Source organism: Fukomys damarensis, unplaced genomic scaffold, assembly GCF_012274545.1.
Source record: "Fukomys damarensis isolate Sample0158 unplaced genomic scaffold, DMR_v1.0_HiC HiC_scaffold_9, whole genome shotgun sequence".
Classification (NCBI taxonomy): Eukaryota; Metazoa; Chordata; class Mammalia; order Rodentia; family Bathyergidae; genus Fukomys; species Fukomys damarensis.
The window spans coordinates 44,694,164-44,716,012 of record NW_022900921.1 but is presented as its reverse complement, the minus strand read 5'-3'; the positions used below and the strand labels follow the sequence as shown (position 1 = coordinate 44,716,012).

The 21,849-nt window shown below is 45.5% G+C and overlaps 1 protein-coding gene and 1 long non-coding RNA gene across 4 annotated transcripts in view; one reads left to right on the top strand and one right to left on the bottom strand.

The window, feature by feature from the left end:
• The window catches only part of Rfx8 (RFX family member 8, lacking RFX DNA binding domain), a 68,755-nt gene that overhangs the window by 12,539 nt on the left and 34,367 nt on the right, over positions 1 to 21,849 (top strand). For all 3 annotated transcript variants that reach the window (XM_010637121.2, XM_010637123.2, XM_010637120.2), the window contains exons 3-4: positions 2,589 to 2,650; positions 4,223 to 4,309. In XM_010637121.2, coding sequence (XP_010635423.1) covers positions 2,589 to 2,650; positions 4,223 to 4,309 — 149 coding nt within the window. The remainder of the gene's footprint in view (positions 1 to 2,588; positions 2,651 to 4,222; positions 4,310 to 21,849) is intronic.
• Positions 13,553 to 18,143, bottom strand: LOC104871270. The gene is made up of 3 exons (XR_782794.2): positions 18,031 to 18,143; positions 14,442 to 14,801; positions 13,553 to 14,334 (listed from the first exon to the last, which is right to left on the bottom strand). It is a non-coding gene; the product is annotated as an uncharacterized LOC104871270 (long non-coding RNA).

The window sequence follows — 21,849 nt, the reverse complement described above, 5'->3', positions numbered from 1 at the left end:
ACCTGGAGAATTCTGGAGTCTGAATTTCTAGATTAGCACCTAAATTTGTGCTTTTCTTATTGATTTGTTGAAGCTCTCCTTATGACTTTTTTTTAACTTCATTGTATTTTTTTAGAAGTAATTATCTCAGAGTATTTTTTTCATTTTAACTGTAACGTACCTGCTCATAAATTAAATTACAGGATAATCTGAGTCTGGAGTTAGTCAATAATATATAATGTGCAGATTATTATGTTGCCAGGCAACCAGGAAGTTTACTTCTGCATCTCCTTTCGAAATGCTGCATCGTTTCCCAGGTTGTCACATCTGAGCCCACTGCAGGCTTTCTAATGATTCCTCTGGGCACCTACTATTTGCATCTATTTTGTTTTACAATTAGACGTACAGGAAGGTTTTGAGTGATTTTCTTACGATGCCTTGTTGGAGATAGGAGTGTATGGCGTTTCATTCTACATTTGCGCTTGGCTGACTTTGGCTTTGACCTCCGTCATTTATTTTTCTTCTGTACTTCGTGGCTCCCCACCGCCTGAAGACCCCTCAGTTTACACTCATGAGCACAGTGTTTAATTGTGGCGATTGTGCCCTCCATCCCCGGGCTTGTGTCATCTTCCTGTGGGAAGAATCACCCAAAGGTTTCACCAAGTTTCCAGTAAATCCTGCTCTTTGGAGCTAATACAACAGGAAGCCAGGCAGAGGTGGGGCTGAGTGGCCACACAGGAGAGGAGAGAGATGATTCCTGGACAGCTCCAGCCATGAAAGTTTCCCCAGTCCGTCCTGCAGTTCCACCACCAGCGGTGTTCTATGCTCAGAGGCCCAGCCCGGACGCCACACACACACCACTGGCTTCTTCTGATAAGGAAACTGGAACAGATTTCCAAGGACCACGGGCAGAATATCAGTCCCCGCAACTAGAGATAAGTGAACCAGAAGTAGCCACAGTGCTTAAGTGTTTCCAAGCATTCACTAAGGAAACCTTGAACCAGAAAGTTAGGTAAAGAAATGAAAGCAAAAAGTGAAAATAACTCTCACACTACAGAAAGGGGAAAGCAGCTAAGATAGCACCTCACGGGATGTGCTATGGGGATGCTATTAACAACACCCCATTTCCAGGGAATTTTTAATCACCAGAGAAAATGGTAAGATGCTGAAGGGGGAAAGTAGAATGCAAAACATCAGATACGCTCATTGTAGGGCCCCATGATCTCATACAGGTACACAGGGAACTTGCATGCCTACTAAGGCTTTGCAAAAAGACTGGGACAGTGACACCAAAGTCATTGTTTCACTCGGTGCTGGGGACAAAAGGCAGGGCCTCCTGCTGATCATGCACTGTGCCACAGAGCCACAGCCCAGCCCTGGCACTGGGTTTTTTGTTTTTTGTTTTTGTTTTTGTTTTGGACAGGGTCTCATTATGTACCGGAGAGACTGACCTGGAACTGTAGCCCAGGCTGGTCTTGAACTCACAGCGATCCTCCTGCCTCAGCCTCCCAAGTGCTAGAATTATAGGCATGCACCACCATGCCCAGCTTTTTTTGAGGGGGAGGCACTGGGTTTTTTTTAATTTTTATTTTTATTGGCCTGTGCCTGCAGGGTATAATGATTACATTCCTCATGGGGGGTCAGTGCATGTGTATAACTCATCTTTATTCTTTTTGTGTCTCTTTCCCTCCCTCAATTCCCCAACCTCCATCTCTTGGGTCCCTTCCCTTTTGCAAAACATCTATCTCTCTGTTTACTGTTACCTATCCTTTATTTTGCTCTTTAATTTATTTATACTTCGGATTTCTCATATAAGAGAAATCATACCATATTTAAACTTCATGTCTGATTTATTTCACTTAATAGTATGATCTCAGGGTGCAACCGTTTGCCTATGAATGCCTCAGTCTTATCCTTCTTTCTGGAAGAGTAGGACTCCACTGCATATCAATGCTACACTTTCTCTCTCCACTCATCCGTTGATGGACATATACAGTGATACCTCAGTTTACAACCTTAACTTGTTTTATGCTTTGGGGGAAGATGGCTGTGTTTGTGCTTGTATGGGAGAGACGACCATGACAGTTTGTCACCCAGTGTGGAATTTGTAAATGGAAGCAAAATTTTGCCAAACACTTTTGTTTGCAAGCCAGATTTGCGAATTGAGGTGTTGCTGTAGGCTGCTTCCAAGATTTCGCGATTACGAGTTGTGCTGCTATAAACAAGGGTGTGCATGGATCACTGCATTGTGAGGTCTTCAGCTCTTTGGGGAAGATGCTCAGAAGGGGAAGAGTGGGGTTGGATGGAATTTCTGGTTTTTGTTTTCTGAACAGTCTCCATGCTGATTTCCACAGGGGTTTTACCAGTTTACATTCCCACCAAGGAGAAGAGTTGTTTTTTTTTTTCTGCACTGGGTTTTAAACGGCAATTTTCTCTGAGCAGTATGTTCTTTTTTCCAAACCTATCTAGTCTGATCTTTTTCTTCAATCTCACTTATATTTATTTTCTTTATAATCAGAAAAGTACGAGTGAACTAAACTGTCTAAGAGGGTAAGGAGCCTGCCTCTCGGTGTTGGACCTGCAGCTCTAACTGTGCTTTCTCTTCACAGCTCGTGCACCTGGCCTTCCCGGACCTCGGCACCCGCCGGCTGGGGACCAGAGGCAGCGCTAGGTAATGTCTGAACTTCGTTTTCTTTGAAATGTTAAAAACGAGTTTCAAACTATAAGTAAGAGTTCTTACCACATAGTGCCTGTAGCTCAAATTAAATCCTGAAGGCTTTCTAGCAACAGTAAAAGTTTACAAAAGTCACTGGGTACCTATTTTTTTGTTTCCACAATTTAAATGTTTAGATGAGTAAATGTCTATTGAAATAACTGAGTAATGATAGACATGGAATAATGAATTATCTTAATTATCCTTTGAACTAATTGTTCTTATCTTCTTTGCTGAATGTTTTAATGTTTTCATTTCACTATTTATGCCTATGAATCACAGAATATTTGGTTTTGATGTGTGTATTGTATTTTGATCATATCCACCTCTCCCCCTCTTCCCTTCCTCCCATGTAATAATAGTCTCCCTTCTGCTTTCATGTCATCCTTCTAAGGGCCACATATTAGGGAAAACATGCAATATTTGTCTTTCTCAGCCTTGCTTATTCCATTCAACGGAGTGATCTCCAGTTCCATCCATTTTCCTGGAAAATTTCCTTCTTTTTTACGGCTGCATAACTCTGCCTTGTGTATTAGTGCACCACATTTTCTTCATCCTTTCCCCTGTCGATGGCACTGAGGCTGGTACTTCTGGCTGTTGTGACTTCTGCCTCAATAAGCATTGCTGTGTGGGTTCCCTAGGAATGCTGGCTTTCAATCCTTCAGGTTTACGCCGAGTGAACTAAAATTTCTCAGTAGTCATCCCACTAGCACACCTGATTATACTCCGGAGGCCAGGCCCAACCTTCTAGATTTCAGCAAGGAAATTCCCGAATTATCAGGGGACATCGTTAGCATAATCACAACTCGGCTATTACAGTCATGTGTCGATTGTTTCAAATTGTAGCAGGAAGGTTTGGAAGTCATGTTAGAAAACTCATTCCCTCCCCCATCCCTGCCAGCCACAGAGGAAGAGGAGGTAGCAAGATAGTTTGCCACACCTAACGCTGGGCAGCAAGGACCGAAACATCTTGTTCTGCTGCTCTGCGTCTCCTAGGTTCAGCAGAGCGCTGAGCTAAGAACTTGGGTTCAAGGAAAGCAAACCTTTGGCACCCAAATGACACAGGAACGTGGCTGCTGCGATGGGCTGTGTGGGCCTGGACCCACAGCAAGTAGGGAATGCATGGAGTGCACATAACCACCTGCTGTGAGCTCAGTGACCCGCATGTCACCACCGCTGTGGCCCCTCCCTGACGAGGCGTGCGGCCCCTCCTGTTATCCAGCATGGAAAGAGTGCTACAGTGCTTGGCACCATCCTGGGGGAAAAGTCCACATTAAAAAATGAGGGTCACTTTCCCATCGGTATACAGTTAAAAGCTCCTACACTGAAATATCACAAGTCCAGGGTCATCTGTAACAGGAACTTGCTTGTCTACCTTCCAGAGGTTGCTCAGGCCCTGGGACAGATTAGCTTTTCTGAATGAATGGAGCCAATAGTGAAGTCCAGCGATGGATTCCAGTTCTTTATTCACCACTTGCTGTGTGTGTGTCAGGGGTTTGATGTCATTTTAAAATCAACCTTTATTTCCAGGTATCATTATGATGGAATCTATATGAAGAAGAGTTCTTTCTTCTATTCCCAGTATTGCTGCCTCCTGGGTGAGAAAAGGAGTCCCAGGTGAGTGTCTGAGCCTTGGGTTCCTTGGCTAAAGGTCGAAAGCCGGCACGTTTTAGAGCCATCCGTACTTTAGTTGTATCTAACTGACTTTTGGACTGTTCTGCCCTTTGGTCATTCTTAGGATGGAAACACCCATCACATCAACACATCTATGACCAGGGCACCTGTATCAGTCTTGTGCAGTGTTGGTGGTCAGAGAAACCCATTTCTGGTTCATTTCCTTAGGTATTTCGCAATTTGATTGTCATCCTAATTGCCAAAGCCTCTTTTCACGGAGTGAGTCTTGACTTTTGTCTGCCTTTTTTGCACACGCTGACACAATTGGCTGCCTCTTTCTGGACACTTCCTTTAGCCCTCCCCGCTCTGGGCCATTCCGTCCCCCTCTCCCTGTGACTTCACTGGCTCTGACCCTCTCCCAGCCTCCACTGAGAGCAGCGGTTTCCCAAGATCTGCCCAGGACAATCACCACTACCCTCCCTACTTCTGGACTCTTTCCTCTTTCACCCATCACCTCCCATGGGTGGATGACTCTTAAATCGTTTTCCCTGAGCCTGACCCCACCCACTTCCAGGGAACACATCACTGGCTATATTGACTGGATGTTTGCACAAGAGCCTCGAACTCCATATGTGCACAGCTAAGCTTATCATCTCCTCCCAAGCTGCCTCACCTCTTGGCTTCCTTATTTCAATCTGTGACACCAACAGAGAGAATCCATCCAGCATGCCCAGAGCCATTCATTTCTCCCTTGGGTCGCAAAAGCCTGTTAATTCTTCCTTTCCTGTCCCCCTGACTCACAATTTTAGGTCACTTATATTTCCTTTCCTTCCTCGATGAGGTCACAGGTGGCCCTGCATAAGAGTCCCACAGATTCAGCCAACCTCCCACCATGCACCGTGTCCTGCAAGGCAGCATCTGTACCTGACATGCAATATTTTTGTGGTCACTATTCCCTGAATCATACAGTAGAACAACTGCTCGCAGAGCACTTACATTGTGCCAAGTATTCTAAGTCGTCTAGAGGTGATTCCAAGTGCAGAGAGGAAGCATGGGAGTCTATGCTGATTCTATGCCATTCGATACAAGGCACTAGAGTGCCCCTGGGTTTTGCTACCTGTGGATCCTTGAGCCAGCCCTGTGGATCCCAGGGGATGACTGTGTTTCCATTGATCTGGTATGGCCCCTCTCCTCAGCTGTTCCCCAGGCCGACACAACCTCCGGATTGGTCTTCCTAAAATTCTGCCAGTCCTGTGTCTGCCTGCTCTCACACACTCAGCTGTTCCTCTAACTCCGGGGTCACCCTTTCAGCCCAGTTCCTTCTGGCTCTGTTTCCCAACCATGTAGCCCATCCCCCACCCATACAAACCAGAACTGCAGCCAGATGCTATTTTCAGAACACTTCCACTGTGGCCATTCCTCAGGTCCTGCCATCCTGTCCTTCCCAGGTCACTCTTTCTGTCCCTGTGGGACTTCCTGAGACCCATCCTTCCCTCCCAGTGTCCCCCAGTGGAGCCATCCCAACAAAACCAGCTCCACCCCAACCTTCTTCCTCCACTTTCCCTTCCTGTTCACCACCTGTCTTCCTACCTAGCATTTCTGCTGAACTCACCAACTGTCCCCAGGCCTTCACGCAGCATTAGTAGACAACTAAATGTCCAAATCACCAAAGACATTGGCCCAGGATAACCCTAATCGTCAGGGTAACCATTAATTGTGCCTCCTTTTCCCTGAAAAGTGTTCAAATTGGGCAATAAATTATAGCAGACTCAAAGGTCACCTTTGTCCGAGGTCCCCCATATGTGAGGAAGCTGCTGAGGAGGAGAGATAGAAGCCTCCAGGTTGGCCACACACAGACACTTCCCTCTGATGGCTTAGTGGTGGAGCTAACATGTGTATTTGATCGGAGGCCAAATGTGACAATGATAAGTGTCAGAAATGTACTGAAGTCCCCCAGGAGGAAGAGCACTCGTTCTGGGCAGGGGACCATGAAGGACCTATGGGGAAGTTGGGCTTTCGGCTCAGCCTTGGAGGACAGATCAGAGTTCTTAGTAGAGAAGAGAGAGGCAGGAGAACAGAGGAATCCAGGCTTAGGCAAGAAGCAAGAGGAGACGGGGCATGAAGGCTTATATGAGAATATGTGGAGCTATGGCAGAGCATGAAGGTGGAGGGAAACTCAGAGGTCCAGAATCACCAGGCCAAGGCAGGGTTGTCCCTAAGCCCTTAGAGGCTTCCTCTGATGAGCAGGTAGAATCATCATTGATGCCTCCACAAACAATCCATGCTCTGCTATGTTTTGTGTTCCTCCAAAATTCACATTGAACCCAGTCCCGGGGTGACAGTGGTAAGAGGTGAGGACTCTGTGAGTGATTCAGCCACATAGACATCAATGTCATAAGTAAAGAGGCTTCCAGAGCTGCCAGACCCTTCTGTCTCCTCTGCCATGTGAGCACACAGTCTTTGTCCTTTTGCCCCTTCCACCTTCTGCCCTGGAAGTCTCAGCAGCAAGACAGCCTTCACCAGGTACTGATTTGGCCGGAGGTGCTATCTTGGACTTCCTGACCTCCAGAACTGTGAGCCATGCATATCTTTGGTTACAGATCACTCCTTGAATGTGCTTTGCTATAGCTGAGTGACAGATGAAGGGAATCTCCAGTCAGAGTAACTGCTGAACAACTGGGAACTGGGAATCGGGGTTTAAGAACAGATCAGAAGGGAGGAGACATGTTCCCAGGCTCCTGTCGGTGGCAAGAAGAGCACCGGACCAGAGAGGAGGGGGTTGGGGGAGGCCTCAGGATGGGGAGCTGGCTGAGTCAGCACCCACGGAAGGGAGCAAAGATGACTCAGCCACACCAGTGGCCCCAAAACCTCAGATGCAACCTCAAATCAAATCATTGTGTTCCACCTCAAACCACCTCTTCCTCTTCCATCTCTTACTCATGGTTTAGTCACAGAGAGAAAAATGACATCTGCAGAAATACAGAAGCTCAGGAAGGGAGCAGCTACAATGAGATCTCCCTAGTCTATGGCCATACCACCCTGAATGCGCCCAATCTTGTCTGATCTCGGAAGCTAAGCAGGGTCGGGCCTGGTTTGTACTTGGAAGGTAGATTTCCCTTTCAGTTAGGGTTCGATTTCTTGGTGTGGAGGAGGCCTTCTCCCTGGCCCACTGTCCTGAAGGCTCAGCTAAGATCCTGCAGTCTTTGTCTGTCCCAGAGAACCCAGAAGCCAGCCAACAAACAGACAATTTGGGGAGCCCTGCACACTCACAGGCAGGAACCCTGCAGAGGGCAGAGGCCATGAGTGTCCCGGGGCTTTGCACTGGTTTGAGATGTCCCAGAGATGGGGCTGGACCTGGTCTCCATGGGGGAACAGAAACAGGCGTCACCATCGGGGAGGGGAAGGAGCCCTACTAGCGGCCAAAACCACTGATTCCATATATCAGATGCCTGAACCAAAACATGGCTAAGCTGGAAATCAGAAACAGCAGAACTGAAAAAAAATTGTCAGTTAAAAGTTATGATTCAAAGTCAGGCACAGTGGTACAGAACTCTAATTCCAGCTACTTGGGAGGCTGAGGCAGGAGGATTGCAAATCTAGCCTGAGGAACTTAGTGAGAACCTCTCAAAATAAGAAATAAAAAGACCTATGCGGTAGAGCACCCCTGGGTTCAGTCCCCAGTTTCATTGCACAAAAAATAAATGACACTGATTTATTCATAAGACACACCCCCAGTGAGCACTATTATGTATTTTGTGCTCCACAAATATTTCATAATTGATAAATTTTAAAGTGTTGGACAATGAAGAGAATTTTTTAAGTATTAAGATTTCAGATTAGGTTTCCTACCAACACCACAGTTCAAGAAATACTACATATATATTTTAGGAAGCAAAAACATGTAAAAGGGTACATCGTTAAGAATCAATGAGTTATACTGGTGAAAATGTGGTCTATTTCGTTAAATAGCTTTTCTGTGAAGATCCTGTCACAGATTCGTCTTGAAAATTATTAGGTTTCCAAATGAAAAGTTTCGTCTGTCCGGCTGTCAGGTTCTGGGAAGAGACAGCTCATCCTTGTTTCAATTCTCTGCCTACTTACATACTTGCACCCCCACTAGAGAGAGTCAGGCCTGTTCCACTACTGTGGTCAAGCAGTGTGCCCGATAACAAGGCCTCTCCTCTTTCTGAGCTGTAGACAGCGATAAAGACAGTAAAACCAGAGCAAGATGGGATCAGAAGACAAGAGGAATGCAGCCTGGAGAGCCCCCTCAGACAGTGCCGTAGAGGAAGAGCTGGAGATGCCATTTCAGGCAGCAGGGGAAATGGCAGGTACAAAGGGCCGGGGGCAGGGATAAGTGGAGAGAATAGCAGGAAAGCCAGAGGGTGGAGCTTGGTGGACAAGTAGGAGAGAGGGAGGAGAGGATCCCCAATCAGGAGATGAGAGAAGGGACAGAGAGAGCAGGTGGGAGGTTATTGCATCCCTGGCCGACAGAGCCCCTTGGATTTGTTACTCAAATGCTCTCATCTTCCCAGAGAGGCAGAACAGTGTGCAGTCCTACATGTGGATAAGCCCAAAGACAGGCTGAGCACAGTGGAACATCACCAGTTCGAGCCCAGCCTGAGAAACAGTGACTTAGTGAGACCCTGTCTAAAGAAAAGGAAAGAGGTGGTATGGGGGGAGCAGGGTGAGGATATAGCTCAGAGTGCAGGCCCTGTGTTTATTCCCAGAACTGCAGAAAAAGTGTGTGTGTGGTGGGGGGTATGTCAGTTGACTAACTGACTCTACCACTGGGAAATTGTGTGACCTTAGGCAAGTCACTCAACCTGCTTGTCTCAGTTTCCTCATCTATTACACAGACATTATTACAGTATCTAGTTTGTGGGGCCATTGTGAAAAACTGAATGAATTAATACACAAAAAATGCTTAGAACAACATCTTGCCGCAGAGCAAGTATTCAGTAAGCTCTTGGACATGTTGCTCTGGGCTCCAATGCCTTTATTTCATCCCTGGATGCTGTTTCATGGTATTGGAGTGTGAGTCTACCCTAGTTACTGTCTCTTTCCGCTCTGCAGTTTCCCCATGGTTCTTTCATACAACTTTTATCTCTTTCATGAGGCTTTCTCTTTTTTTGTCTCTTTGCTTGGAGAGAATTTATATTCTTTGCTGGAGCATTTTGAGAGCGACTGCTTGAAAGGCCTAGTTAGAAATGGCTAATGGAGAAGTGGGAAGGGGAGGGGAAAGGAAATAAGGGAAAAGAAAAAATGTGGAAAAAGGAAAAAATGGAAACAAAGTCTTTGTAAATAGGGAAGGGTGAAGGAGGTGAAGGGAGGGCAGGGGTATGGGGAAAAAACAAGAACAAGACATATCATGTAAAGGAACAAGATCCCAGTGATAAATGTAACTGTGTTGTTTGCTTTAAATGCACCAATAAACTTAATGGGGAAAAAAGTCCTCCTCAGAGAATCCCAGCATTGGTTTCCACTCACATTGCCTCTGACACGTCATCTTCTATGATCCAGACAGTGGCTCATCTGGCTTTTCTCCTGTGTCCAACCCCTAGTGGGGCAGCCACTGACTGAACAGCTTTCAGGGCACTGAGGCATCTGCTGTGCAAAGACCATGTCACCAGCCCTTGGACAGAGGACAGAGCCCCCTCCAGATCTCTGTCGGGCCCCTCCCTTTCCAGAGAAGCAGTCCCTTCCTCCACGCATCTGGACACCACATTCCCACCAAGAGAAACAGGATACCAAGGGACACTAGGCAGCCGGAAGTCCCCTGGTCCAGGAAAACCTCTGTGTTGCAAGGCCTGAACCTGTCCTCCTCTCCCACAGCAGGAGCGGCAAGTCCCCCAGCCCCTCACCCCCTCAGGCAGCACCAGCAGGGAACAGATAAGCGAACCACGGAATTAAGCTTTTGGAAATGAAAGACAAAGAAAAAAAACTCTTAACATGATAGCTGACCTCTAATAGAGATTCCAATGATGGCATTTCTCTTGAAAACCCCTCCGAGGGCTGGAAGGAAATGGCCCTGTGACTCTTTCTTTCTTTCTTTCTTTCTTTCTTTCTTTCTTTCTTTCTTTTTCTTTCTTTCTTTCTTTCAGACAGGTGTTCAGGCTGGGCTTGAACTCCCTATGTAGCTCAGGCTGGCCTCGAACTCATTGTTGTCCTCCTGCCTCAGCCTTCCAAGTATTGGGATTACAGGCGTGTGCCACCGCACCTATCTACAGTGTGATTTTTCAAGGGCCAGCAGAGAAGAGCTGTCAACCACTAAATCGTCTCTCAGGAATGAAGGAAGGCATAAAGAATTTGCTGCCTGCTGACTCACCATAAAGGAAGTCCTTCGGAGAGAAAGGAAATGATAACTGGATCCTGGAACATCCAGGAAGAGGGATCAGAGCAAAGAGCAGAAATGCAGGGACACACAATGGTCTGCCCTGTTTCTGCGTGAGTTCTATAAGTCACATTTGATGTCTGCACCAAAAATCGCAACATCTGGTACTTGTGACAATAACAGTGGAGGGCAGGGAAGGGAAAGAGTTCCACAGGGAAATGAGATTTCCACATCTCACAGTGGCAGAACTGGACTAACAACAGGCTGGGTAAGTCACGCATGAGCACTGATACTTAGACAACCACTGTAGAAAGTGGACAGAGGTCTCCCTGAAAACACTATAATTGAGGGATGGAGCTCAAGGGTAGAGTACTTGCCTGGCATGCAGGTGACCTGGGTTCAACCCCCAGTGGCCCCCAGAGGAAAGGAACACAAAAATTATGGTGGCATCGAAAACATGTTCAAAGTAATTCTCAGAAACAGAAGAAAACAGAAACAGAGAAATGAAACACTAAAAACAAACAAACACACACAGAGCACAAATAATATAGTGGCAAAATTAAATGCCAAAATACTATGCACCAATAGCAGCCATGATGATAAATGGCCTGCACACTCCAATCAAAAGATAAGATTGCAGAGTAGATTTAAGAGGGAAAAAAATGACGCAAGAATACACTGTTGACAAGAACCTCGTGTCAGGATTAACGACAGAGACAGGTTGAACGTAAAAGGATTGAAATGTATGGCATGAAAAGCCTGCCATAGTGAGGAGCGGTCATGTTCATATGGAATGAAGAAGACTCCAAGCAGAGAAGGGCCCTAGGGACAGAGGGCCTCACACAGTGGTGGAAAGAGCGGCAACCGTCCTGAACGTGCGCGCTGGCCAGCTAGCTGCTCTCTTTCACTCAGAAATGTTGCAGCCTTGATTTTAGAGCTGGGGTCATCAAGCAATTCCCACCCATGGGCTGCCACCCATGGAGGCTGGGGTCCCCAGGCCCCTCTCCACTGTTGGGATCTGCAGGACCCACAGAGCATATGATTGTGCCCGACCGCATCTTCCCTCCCTCGCTGTCAATGTCCTCGGGAAGACCCTGACCCAGGATATCTCAGTTAACCCCACACAGGAGAGGATGCTGGAATGTTCCTTCTAGAGCTCGTTAAGGGTTCAGCCTGTAGCTGAGACCATCTGGAATCATGTGGGTGGTAACTCCAGACATTGGTTGTAAGTTAAAACTAAAATTCCAGTCATGACCCAAGTTGTTCATATGTCAGGCCGGTCATAACTTAAGGGTTCATTGTATATGGAAAAGCAAACTGTTCAAACAATCTTAACAAAGAAGAATCAAACGGGCAGAAATCCTCCAGCTGATATTAAGGTCCTCTGGGTAGCTATAGTAATCAAGATTGTATAGTATTGTGGTGATGTAGACATATGGATCAATGGATCATGTCCAGAAATAGACCCATGCAGATAAACTAAATGGATTTTTAACAAAAATACAAGAATAATTCTGTGCAAAGAGAGTAGCTTTACAACAAATGGTGCTGGACACTACATAATAGATAACTGCATTGAGCCTCAATCTAAATTTTGCCGCTTATGTGAGAATTAACTCAAAATGGCTGGCTCAGTGGTGGGAAACACCTATAAGCCCAGCTACTCAGGAGGCTGAAGCAGAAGGCTTACAAGTTTGAGCCCAATCCTGTGATACCCTGACACAAAATAAGGTAAAAAGGGCTAGGATATAGTTCTGTGTTAGAATATTCACCAAGCATTCACGAGGACCTGGGCTCAATGTCCAATACTATTTTTTAAAGACTCAAAGTGGGCCACAGACTTAAATTTAAAATATAAGAATAAAGCCAGATGTGGTGGCCTGCACCCTAATTCCAGCTACTCAGCTGAGGCAGGAGGATCATGTAAGCAGAGAAGTTGAAGATCAGCCTAAGCACCATACCAATTCCACATCTCAAGAAACAAAACAAAATTAAATCAAATAAGAGTATCAACCTTAAAACAAAAGAAGATGAAGTCATTGGGAACTAGGGGTAGTCAGACAGCTCCTCCTAAACTTAACACCAAATACATTATCCATTTTTTAAAAAATTAAGTCAGACTGCATCAAAATAAATGCTTTTAAGGGCCGGGGATTTAGCTCAGTGGTGCTCGCAGCTGCAAGGTCCCAAGTTCAATCTCCAGTGCCATAAACAAATAAATAAATAAATAAACAAACAAATAAATAAATAAATAAATAAATTTTTTTTGTTCTGGGAAAGCCCATGGGAAGAGGATGAAAACATGAGCTACAAACTGCATGAAAGTATTTGCAAACCACATAGCTGGCAGAGGACTGGTATCTAGAATATAGAAAGGATGCTAAAAACACAGCAAACAGGGCCAAGGATTTAGCTCAGTGGTTCTGCTGCCTGCTTCACAAGTGCAAGGTCCCAAGTTCAATCCCCAGCACCAAAAACAAAACAAAACAAAACAACATAGCAAACAAATGATCCCATTAGAAAGCCAGCCAAAGATGTAACCAGACATCTCACGGAAGAGGACCAACAGGTGGCAGGAAGAGTGATTGTCACTGTTAGTCATGACTGAAATCCCAACTGGGAGAGCTACACCACTGCCTATCAGAGTAGAGAAAATAAAAGTCTTGATGCCACCCATGGCAGGCGAGGATGCAGAGAAACTGGATCACCCACACATGCTGGTGGGAATGGAAAGTAGCCCAGCTGGACAGTTTCTCCTAAAACCAAACATTCCGTTTCCATCCAAATCAACAATTGCGTTCTTGGGCATTCATCCCAGAGAAAAGAAAACCAATGTTCACACAAAAACTCATACGCAAAAGTTCATAGCAGCTTTATTTGTAACAGCCAGACCTGGAATCAGCCCAGAGGTCCTTCAGCAGGTAACTAGCTAAACAAACTCATATAGCCACCCTGTGAATACTACTCGGCAAGGAAGAAAAACAAACTATTGTGACACACAATTTGAGTGAATGTTGAGGGATTCTGCTAAGTGAAAACCACACCAGTCCCAAAAGGGGATACACCATGTGGCTATATTTATAAAACACTGTGAAATGACACAATGCTTGAAATGGGGGACAGATTAGTGCTTGCCAGAGGTTAAAGAGCTGAAGGTTGGTAGTAGCAAAAGACAAGTGTGATTATAAGAGTGACTCAAGAGACCCTTGTGGTGACAGAAGTTTGGCCTCTTGGTGGTGGATACCTGGGCCTACACAGATGATAAAATGGCATAGAAATACCCACAAAGGAGTTTAAGGAAGACCTTGGGAATTTGATTAGGATCAATAGATTGCACCCACGTCATTGTCCAGGTTACCACAGTGATAGTCAGCCCTCTGTATCCTCACATCCCACATCCTCAGATTCAACCATCCATGGTTGAAAAAAAAAGTGGAAAAATATTGCATCTATGTGAAACATGTACAGACTTATTCCTTATAAAGGAGTTGAGCAACTGTAGATCTCAGTATCTTCAGGGGCTTCCGGTGCAGACGCCCAAGGACAAGGGACCAGTGTAGGTCCTCAGGCTTCTCCTTGTGTCCTGGGGTCCATCTTGGACAAGGAAGGGCAACAGAACCCCTGAGGGTTCCTGGAACAAGTGCCCCAGGGAGACCAAGCAATGACTGTCTTATGCCTTTTCCCATGGGAGAACCTAGGCAGAATATAAAAGGGACTTGTGTCAGTTATTTCATAGAAGTGCTTATATATATGCAGTGACCTCAAGAAACATTTCAGTTAAAATAATAAGTTACTCATTACCCTATAATCCAGAGGACAACATCATGGTGGCTCCCATGCAGTGTCCCGCCCATCTGTCGGTGTGGTCCAGAAGCCTTGGTGGTCCCTCTTCTTGTGGTTGGGCTTCCAGTCTTTCATTTCAAAGCACTCTTGGGACTTCCATCCGTGACAGGTGAAAGGGCAGAGCAGTTGCTGTCCCCTCTGTAGCAGATGGTTGTTAGTAGGGGAGAAGTCACCAAGGATGAGGAAGTCATCAGCCCCTTGTATGTAGCTGGGTCTGCTTGCAAATGACCTTTAAGAGGCCATCTTGCATGTGTCTGAAACTCAAAGAGGTTCTGTGTGCAAACCTAAAGAGTAGCTTACACAGACTCTTACTTATATCTGCAAAAGGAAGAATAGGAATTAGATTGAGAAAAGGGCTAAAAAGAGCAAGGTGTGAGCTGGGAGTGAGCTCACTAGTAGAGAGCTTCATCCACATCTGCAAAGCCCTGGGTGCAAACCCCAGTGCCACACAAACAAACAAACACAGAGGTGCCCTGCTGCAGTCTTGGAGTGGACCCTCCAAGCTTCCCATGCAAGCTGCCAGGTCCCTGAGCTGGCCTTGGGCTGCTCAAGGACATCTTTTCTTTGGCTCTAATTGTGTCCTTTCTGAACCTTGTCTTACAGAAAGAAATAGAAACACCAGTAAGAATATTTGCACAGAGCCATTTGTGTCTTGAACCCACGCTGCTTTGGGGGAACTTAGTTTGCTCCCCACCAAGCACCCAAAGAAGCTTATATAATCTGATTGACATGCACTTGGCCTCACAACAACCCTGTGTCCCCCAAGTCCCATCCATTTAGAAATGTGTATGCTCTGGTCCCTGGAGCCACCTACTGTGCCCATTCCCTCCCCTAGGATGAGGCTGGGGCCTGCCCTGAAGAGGGAACCAGGGCACTGACAGTTCCCTGTGAGTCTGCAGAGGTGGCCGAGCAGCATGCAGGGCTAACAGGAAGGGACCCTCTGGGAGTCTCAGTGGAAACTGCAGAGCAGACTTCCGTCCTGACCCAGGGTTTGATTTGTAAAGCAGATGAAAAGTTTGAAGGGTGGGAGGGGGAGGGAGGGAAGAGGGAGGGAACATAAAAAGAATGAAGATTGTTAGGTCTGTGTACCAGCTCCCCAGGAGGAATGTGATCATTATGTACTGCAAACAAGCACTCATAAAAATAAAAATTGTTAAAAAGACAGGAAATGAATGTATGCACAGTGTGCACCGTACACACACACAGACACATACACACACACAAACAGAAGGAAGCCAGAGCACCCCCTCCCTGCTCCAAGGCTGACCTGGAAACTCACCAGGATTGGGGCCAAAGGATGAATGCTTTGCTGTTGTCTAGGGAGGGTGTGTGTGTGTGTGGGTGGGTAAATTGTTAAAAAGACAGGAAATGAATGTATGCACAGTGTGCACCGTACACACACACAGACACATACACACACACAAACAGAAGGAAGCCAGAGCACCCCCTCCCTGCTCCAAGGCTGACCTGGAAACTCACCAGGATTGGGGCCAAAGGATGAATGCTTTGCTGTTGTCTAGGGAGGGTGTGTGTGTGTGTGGGTGGGTGTGTGGGTGTGCGCGCACGCTAGTGCTTAGCTAACATATCTTCTTCTTAGGCAAAATCCCTGGATAATATTTCAAAGAAAATTTTTTGTCTGTTTTCCAAATAGATGAACCTTCATTCTCTTTACTGTAAATTCTACAACCTGATGTCCAGGGCCTGGGGGTTCTCTCTGGAAACTGCCTGGCCCTCACCCCTCCTCCTTTTTTCCAACTTAGCACTTTAAAGGCTGAAAAGAGCCTCTCTTGCTGTGCCTTCCCTGTCCCTTGGCTTTGTTCTTCCTGCCTTTCTTCTGCTGCCAGCCCTGAGCTCAAGGGCTGCCCCAGCAGCACGGTGGCCCTGTGCCTGGGGCACACAGCCAGGCCTGCAGCTGGCTGATGTGCACAGCAGGCCAAGGACTGCTTCCGGCCCCACCTGCCCATGGGGACAACAAGGTCAGGGGAGCAGCCCCAGCCTGGCAGTGGTGGCCAACCCAAGCTGATGGTACCAAGTCCCAATGGCCCCATCTAAGGGTCTCTCCCACCCCAGCCAGAGTCCCCATTCCTTCTGTTTATGAGCCAGGCAACCAGCGGGGCTGAGAGTAGGAGCTAACCCCACCTGAGTCTGGGGCCTGCCTGGCAAGAGCCCCCCAGGGCCCAGCTTTTGGTGCTAATGAGGTGCCCAAGTTGCAACCCGCTCTCTGGCCCTGTCCACCCTATGGTTTTCAAGGCTGGTTAGGACTTGCTCAGGTTGAAAAGTATGTATTACCCGGTTGTTGTCTAGCAGCTGAGGGAACATTCGTACAGGAAGTGCACCCCAGATGGCGCCCCTGCCTGGCAAAGACTTCAAGGCAGATACCGCTCCTCTGAGACCCTCAGTGCGTGGAAAAATCTGCCATTTGTCCCAAGCACCCTCCTCTGCCCCACTCTAGGGTGGATACCCACAGCAGGCAATGTATGGCTGCTGTCTGCCAGGAAAAATTGGCCCAGTGGCTGAGCTGGACTTGAGAAGGCCAGTGGGTAAAACTTGTACTTTCAAGTTTCTCCCAGGTCATCAGTCTGCAATTAAATTGTTCGTAAAATCTAGTGGGACAGGACACAGTTAACAGAACAGCAATTAGCAACAGCCTCCATGCAGAAAATAACCAAGCCACAGCATCCAATAGCCAGTTTTTAAAGTAACACTGTTCTTGTCCACTTTAAGTTTCAAAAAACTTGTCTGGCTTTAAGCTTCATCTGTGGTGTGTATGTGAGTGTGTATGGGTGTGTGTGTGTGTGTGTGTGTGTGTGTGTGTGTGTGTGTGGTGCTGGGATGGAACCTAATACCTCATAAATGCTAGGTAAATGCTCTGCCACTAGGTTACATTCCCCTCCCCTTTATGTTTTATCAGACTCCTGTGAATCCTAAAAGAATATTAGAATTTTGTAAGAGAGGAGGTCAGCCCGGCATGGTGGCACACACCTGTAATCCCAAGACGTAAGGCAGGAGGATTGCTGTAAGTTTGAGGCTACATAAGTAATGAGTTCCAGGCCAACCTGAACTACACAGTGGGACTCTGTCTCAAAAAAGCCAAAAAAAAAAATAGTTGAAGTCAGAGCACAGCCTCCAACTCTATGAATTCTCTTTCTCTTACCCCATCTGGAAAATGGGATAATCATTCTTGTCCATCTTCCTAACAGGTTGTTATAAGTGTTACGGTCAACCAAGTACAGTACTTAGCCATGACAAGTGCTTGGTGTATTTTAGTGATTTAGATTATTGATATCATCAAAACTACATAAGTTTTTGTGATCATGACATATGTCCTTGTATGAATATGTATTTACTATTTTAACTTCATATCTTAAAATAGCCATGAAACTCTGTATCTTCTAGCCAAAACCAAAATCATCACCTCATGGGGTTTGAAAAAACATTCCAAACGGGCCCTTTCGTGGACAGAAGGTACACGTACCTTTGCTGTGAAACCTGACGCTGAACAAGTACAGGACATGAATTGGGTTTTATTACATTTTTATCCTCTTACCTTGGTAATTGCTTCAAGTTGTTTTCCTGCTGCTGGAGTGATGTGCAAGGGCAGATTTCGAGGCCAAAGTGATGTAAATGAAAGTCTGGATTAAGGACAAATGATGTCAAAACCTGAGAATGTGAATGCAAATCAGTTAAGCTGAAGAAGTAAAGTTCCAAAAAAAGAAGAGTATATTAAGCTAACGTTGCACTTGAAAGACTTTGTGGGGAAAGTTTTGCTTCAAAAGATGAATTGTGTGCCGTAGAATCACACCTCCATCCTCTGTATGCCTGACCCCTTTGTAGCCAAATTGCTCTTAAAAACTAATTAAAGTAATGTGGTTTGTATGCTGGGTTTTTGCCAAACTGAGCAAAATGGGCATTTGCTGGTCCCCAAAGAAGAGGCTTTTTCCTCTGCTGTCCCCTTGGGTGGCCCAGAAAGAATCTGGCCGGAGAGAGCCTGAGAGGGACTGAGTCCACCTGTCAGCAAAGGAAACAAGCTCTGAGCTCAGGGACGGTCTTAGAACCATCAGACCCTATTCTTTCCCTTTACATGGGTATAAAATTGAGGTTCCCCAAAAGCCAAGCTTCCTGGTTAGTTGCAACCTAGACACGGACTCCACTTCTACCTCAGCGGAGGTAGTTGACTGTGTCTCCTCCCTCCTCCCTCTGTCCCTAGCTGGCCTATCTTCTTCTCTCCAGTGTTTGTAGTTCAGCCTGAACTTGAACTGTGCAGCCCAGGTTGATCTCCAACCCATGGCAATCCTCCTGCCTCAGCCTCCCGAGTGCTGGGATCGTAGGGGTACACCATCACACCAGGCTCCCCCAGTGGCTCTTAATCCTAACGTCCTACTTTAGGGTGCAGCAGCTGAAGGAGCAGCCCTCTAGGACCACAGACGACCTCATGGAACAGCCTATCTCAGGGTCATTCTGGTGTCACTGGCTTTGGCTTTTTTCTGTGCATTGTAACCCAAGACCACAGCAGCATCAAGATGGAAGCCCCCGCCGCCGGGTGGGGGGTGGCTGGGAGCCCTCCAGGGGCCAGGCCGGCTCTGGGGACTGTGTGTGATTTAGCAGTGACTGTGCTTTTGATCACAGCCTGATAAATGTCTCAAAGGTCTGACTCAGAACTGCACTGAGGAAATGATAGAGGGGCAGTGAGCCCAAAGACCTGTGGCCACCTCGTTGGCATGCAGGAAGCTCCCCTCCTGGCCCTCTGTGGCCCCCCTCACCAACATGCCGCCTCCTGGGTAGTCAGCCCCAGTGTGGGAAGGTGGAGTTCCTGGTCTACCACAGACTGCCTTTCTGGCCCAGCACAGCCTTGCCTGACAGTTTTGAGCACAGCCGCGCCTGCATGTACACATGGCCCAATCCACAGGTCCTCTGGACACTGACCACAGCCACCTCCCACCCACCCCCTTGCCACAAGGCTGTGTACAGCAAAGATTCTATTCACCTGCCTTGTGACCCTGAAACATGGCCTCCTGCCCACCCCCAGCTCAGGCATGGTTTGAGACTCCTGCTTGCCCAAACCCTCTGAAACTAGGTGACTTTAAAAATAACTGCACATGGTCTCTTGCCCCATGTTATGTGCCAGTCCCTCGAATTAGGGCTTCACAGGGACAGCTTCTCATTCCCATCTTCATCTGGCCAGCTGGGAAGAGGACCCTGTTATGATGATCCTATCTCTCTTTCCCACTAGTGTTATTTTGATACATAAAATCCCCAGTTAATATTAAAACGCAACACAGATCCCTTAGTGAGAATTCCTGCCATGAACAGGATCCTAAACGCCAGGCAGCTTCTCAGTCTTCCTCAGAAAGGTAAGAGGCAATGCACCTTCTCCTTTCCATTATGGTTGAATTAAATCCATATGCAGCAGTGGCCATGTGGGAGTGGCACTTAAAAACTCTGAACACTTGAGAGCATCACTCAGTCACAATGACCACGACTCGTTATTCCAAAGCTATGTGAGTGCGGTGGGACAGCAGAGGAGGGACAAGGGGGAGATTTCCCCTTGTCACTCCTTTAAGTCTGAATCGGGCCTTCTAGCCTCTAGATTGCTGTTTCTGAGTGTTCAAAGCATGCCCTGTGAAAATCATCATCATCAACAACAGAGCTTGGTAAGCACCATCCAAGTATTTTGTTGTGATGAGTACCAACCAAACTGGGTTCATTCATTGCAAAGGAAGCACTCCTGAGATGATACGCATGTGCATTGCTGGATTAACGAAGGATTAGGAAGGGACCCTCACACCTTATGCTCCAATTGTCATTGCCTCACTCAGTGTCTCTGCATTTGTGCTCTTCTTTCCCAGTAGACAGTAACCTCAGAGATGGCAGACCTTGTCTATTTCAATCCCAGCTATATCCACTCGGGCATAGCACAATGCCTGATATAGAGTAGACACCAAATAAACACTTAATAAGTGAATAAGAAATGGAAAGAAGGATAACAGAATGGATGGATAGATAACTGGATGTTTGGAAGATGGATGGATGCACAGAGTTGAATATACTCATACTGTGGTCACAAGTGTACATACTGTGGTTTACATACATTTTGCATAGAACGCATATTAGGAATAGCCTGTTGACTTAATGTGGAATTGTAGAGAAATTGCCCTCCACCTGTCATGTAAAGGTACAAGATCGCAACAATGAATGTAACTATACTGTATACCTAAAATGCACCAATAAACTCAATGAGGAAAAAAAGAAAACGAAATCGCCCTCCTTCTAATTTAGTTGAAGAAAGCCTCACAGGTGATTTTTTTTTTTTTCATGTTTGAAAAAGTTCAAATGCACAATTTTTATTGTCATTTGGAAAAACATTTTTAAAAAATTGTTTCATAAATTAGGAATTACAGATTGCAAATTTAGGTATATATGGAAAGTATTATTTCATCACTTTTCAATTATTTTCTAAATAATTGGTAAATTATAAGTTAAAATGAAATATAAAACAAAAGCAAAACAGGAATGAAATCCACAAATGATTCTGACATTGAAAAGCAAATTGCAACAAAAGCTTTTAGATGATGGCAAACGAAATGACAGAACAAATAAATTTTGAATACAAGAAATGAATACATTCTTATTTTTTAATACAATTAATGAAAAGTATATGATGTGAACATATTGGGAAAATGCTTAAGTTTCTTGCTGATTTAATATCAAATGCCTATGTCAACAAAGGTGACAGTTACTAGTCCTTTGCAAAAAATAATATTATTGATAAATTGCTTACTGAATATATTAATTTTGCCAGTAGTGAAGTCACTTAAAAAGAAAGTCTGAAATTCCCTGAAATCTCACAATTCATGTGTAGAAGAAAATGAATAGAGGCTTCCCCAAATTTGACAAGTTTTAAATATTTACATAGCATAACAATAATGAGTTGTAAAGTTGAAAGTTTTCTCAAAAGCCAACCATGTTTAAAAATCAAATTTTACTGCCAGGCAAAGGAAAATATTGAATTATCAATTTCTCTTCCCCTCTCTTTAGAAAATGTTAAAAATAATTATAATATAAAAACATAATCAAAAATATATAGCTAAAATGATGAAGAAATGTGGTATAGCAGGTAGGTAATTAACAAATATAAAATACTACTTTTCTTCTTTGTGAATATTTGTAATATATGTCAGATTTTTAAATGTTGAGTTTTTTCTCATTCTTAAATGAATATTTACTCTTGTTGCTAATTTTATAGTGAAAATTCTATGTTCTTGCTTTTAAAGAAGACTCCCAATATTGTGTATGCATTGAAATCTGCCCCGTGTTTCAACCTTATTCTAAAATAATGTCTTCTTTTATCTAGTCTATTTATCCTTTA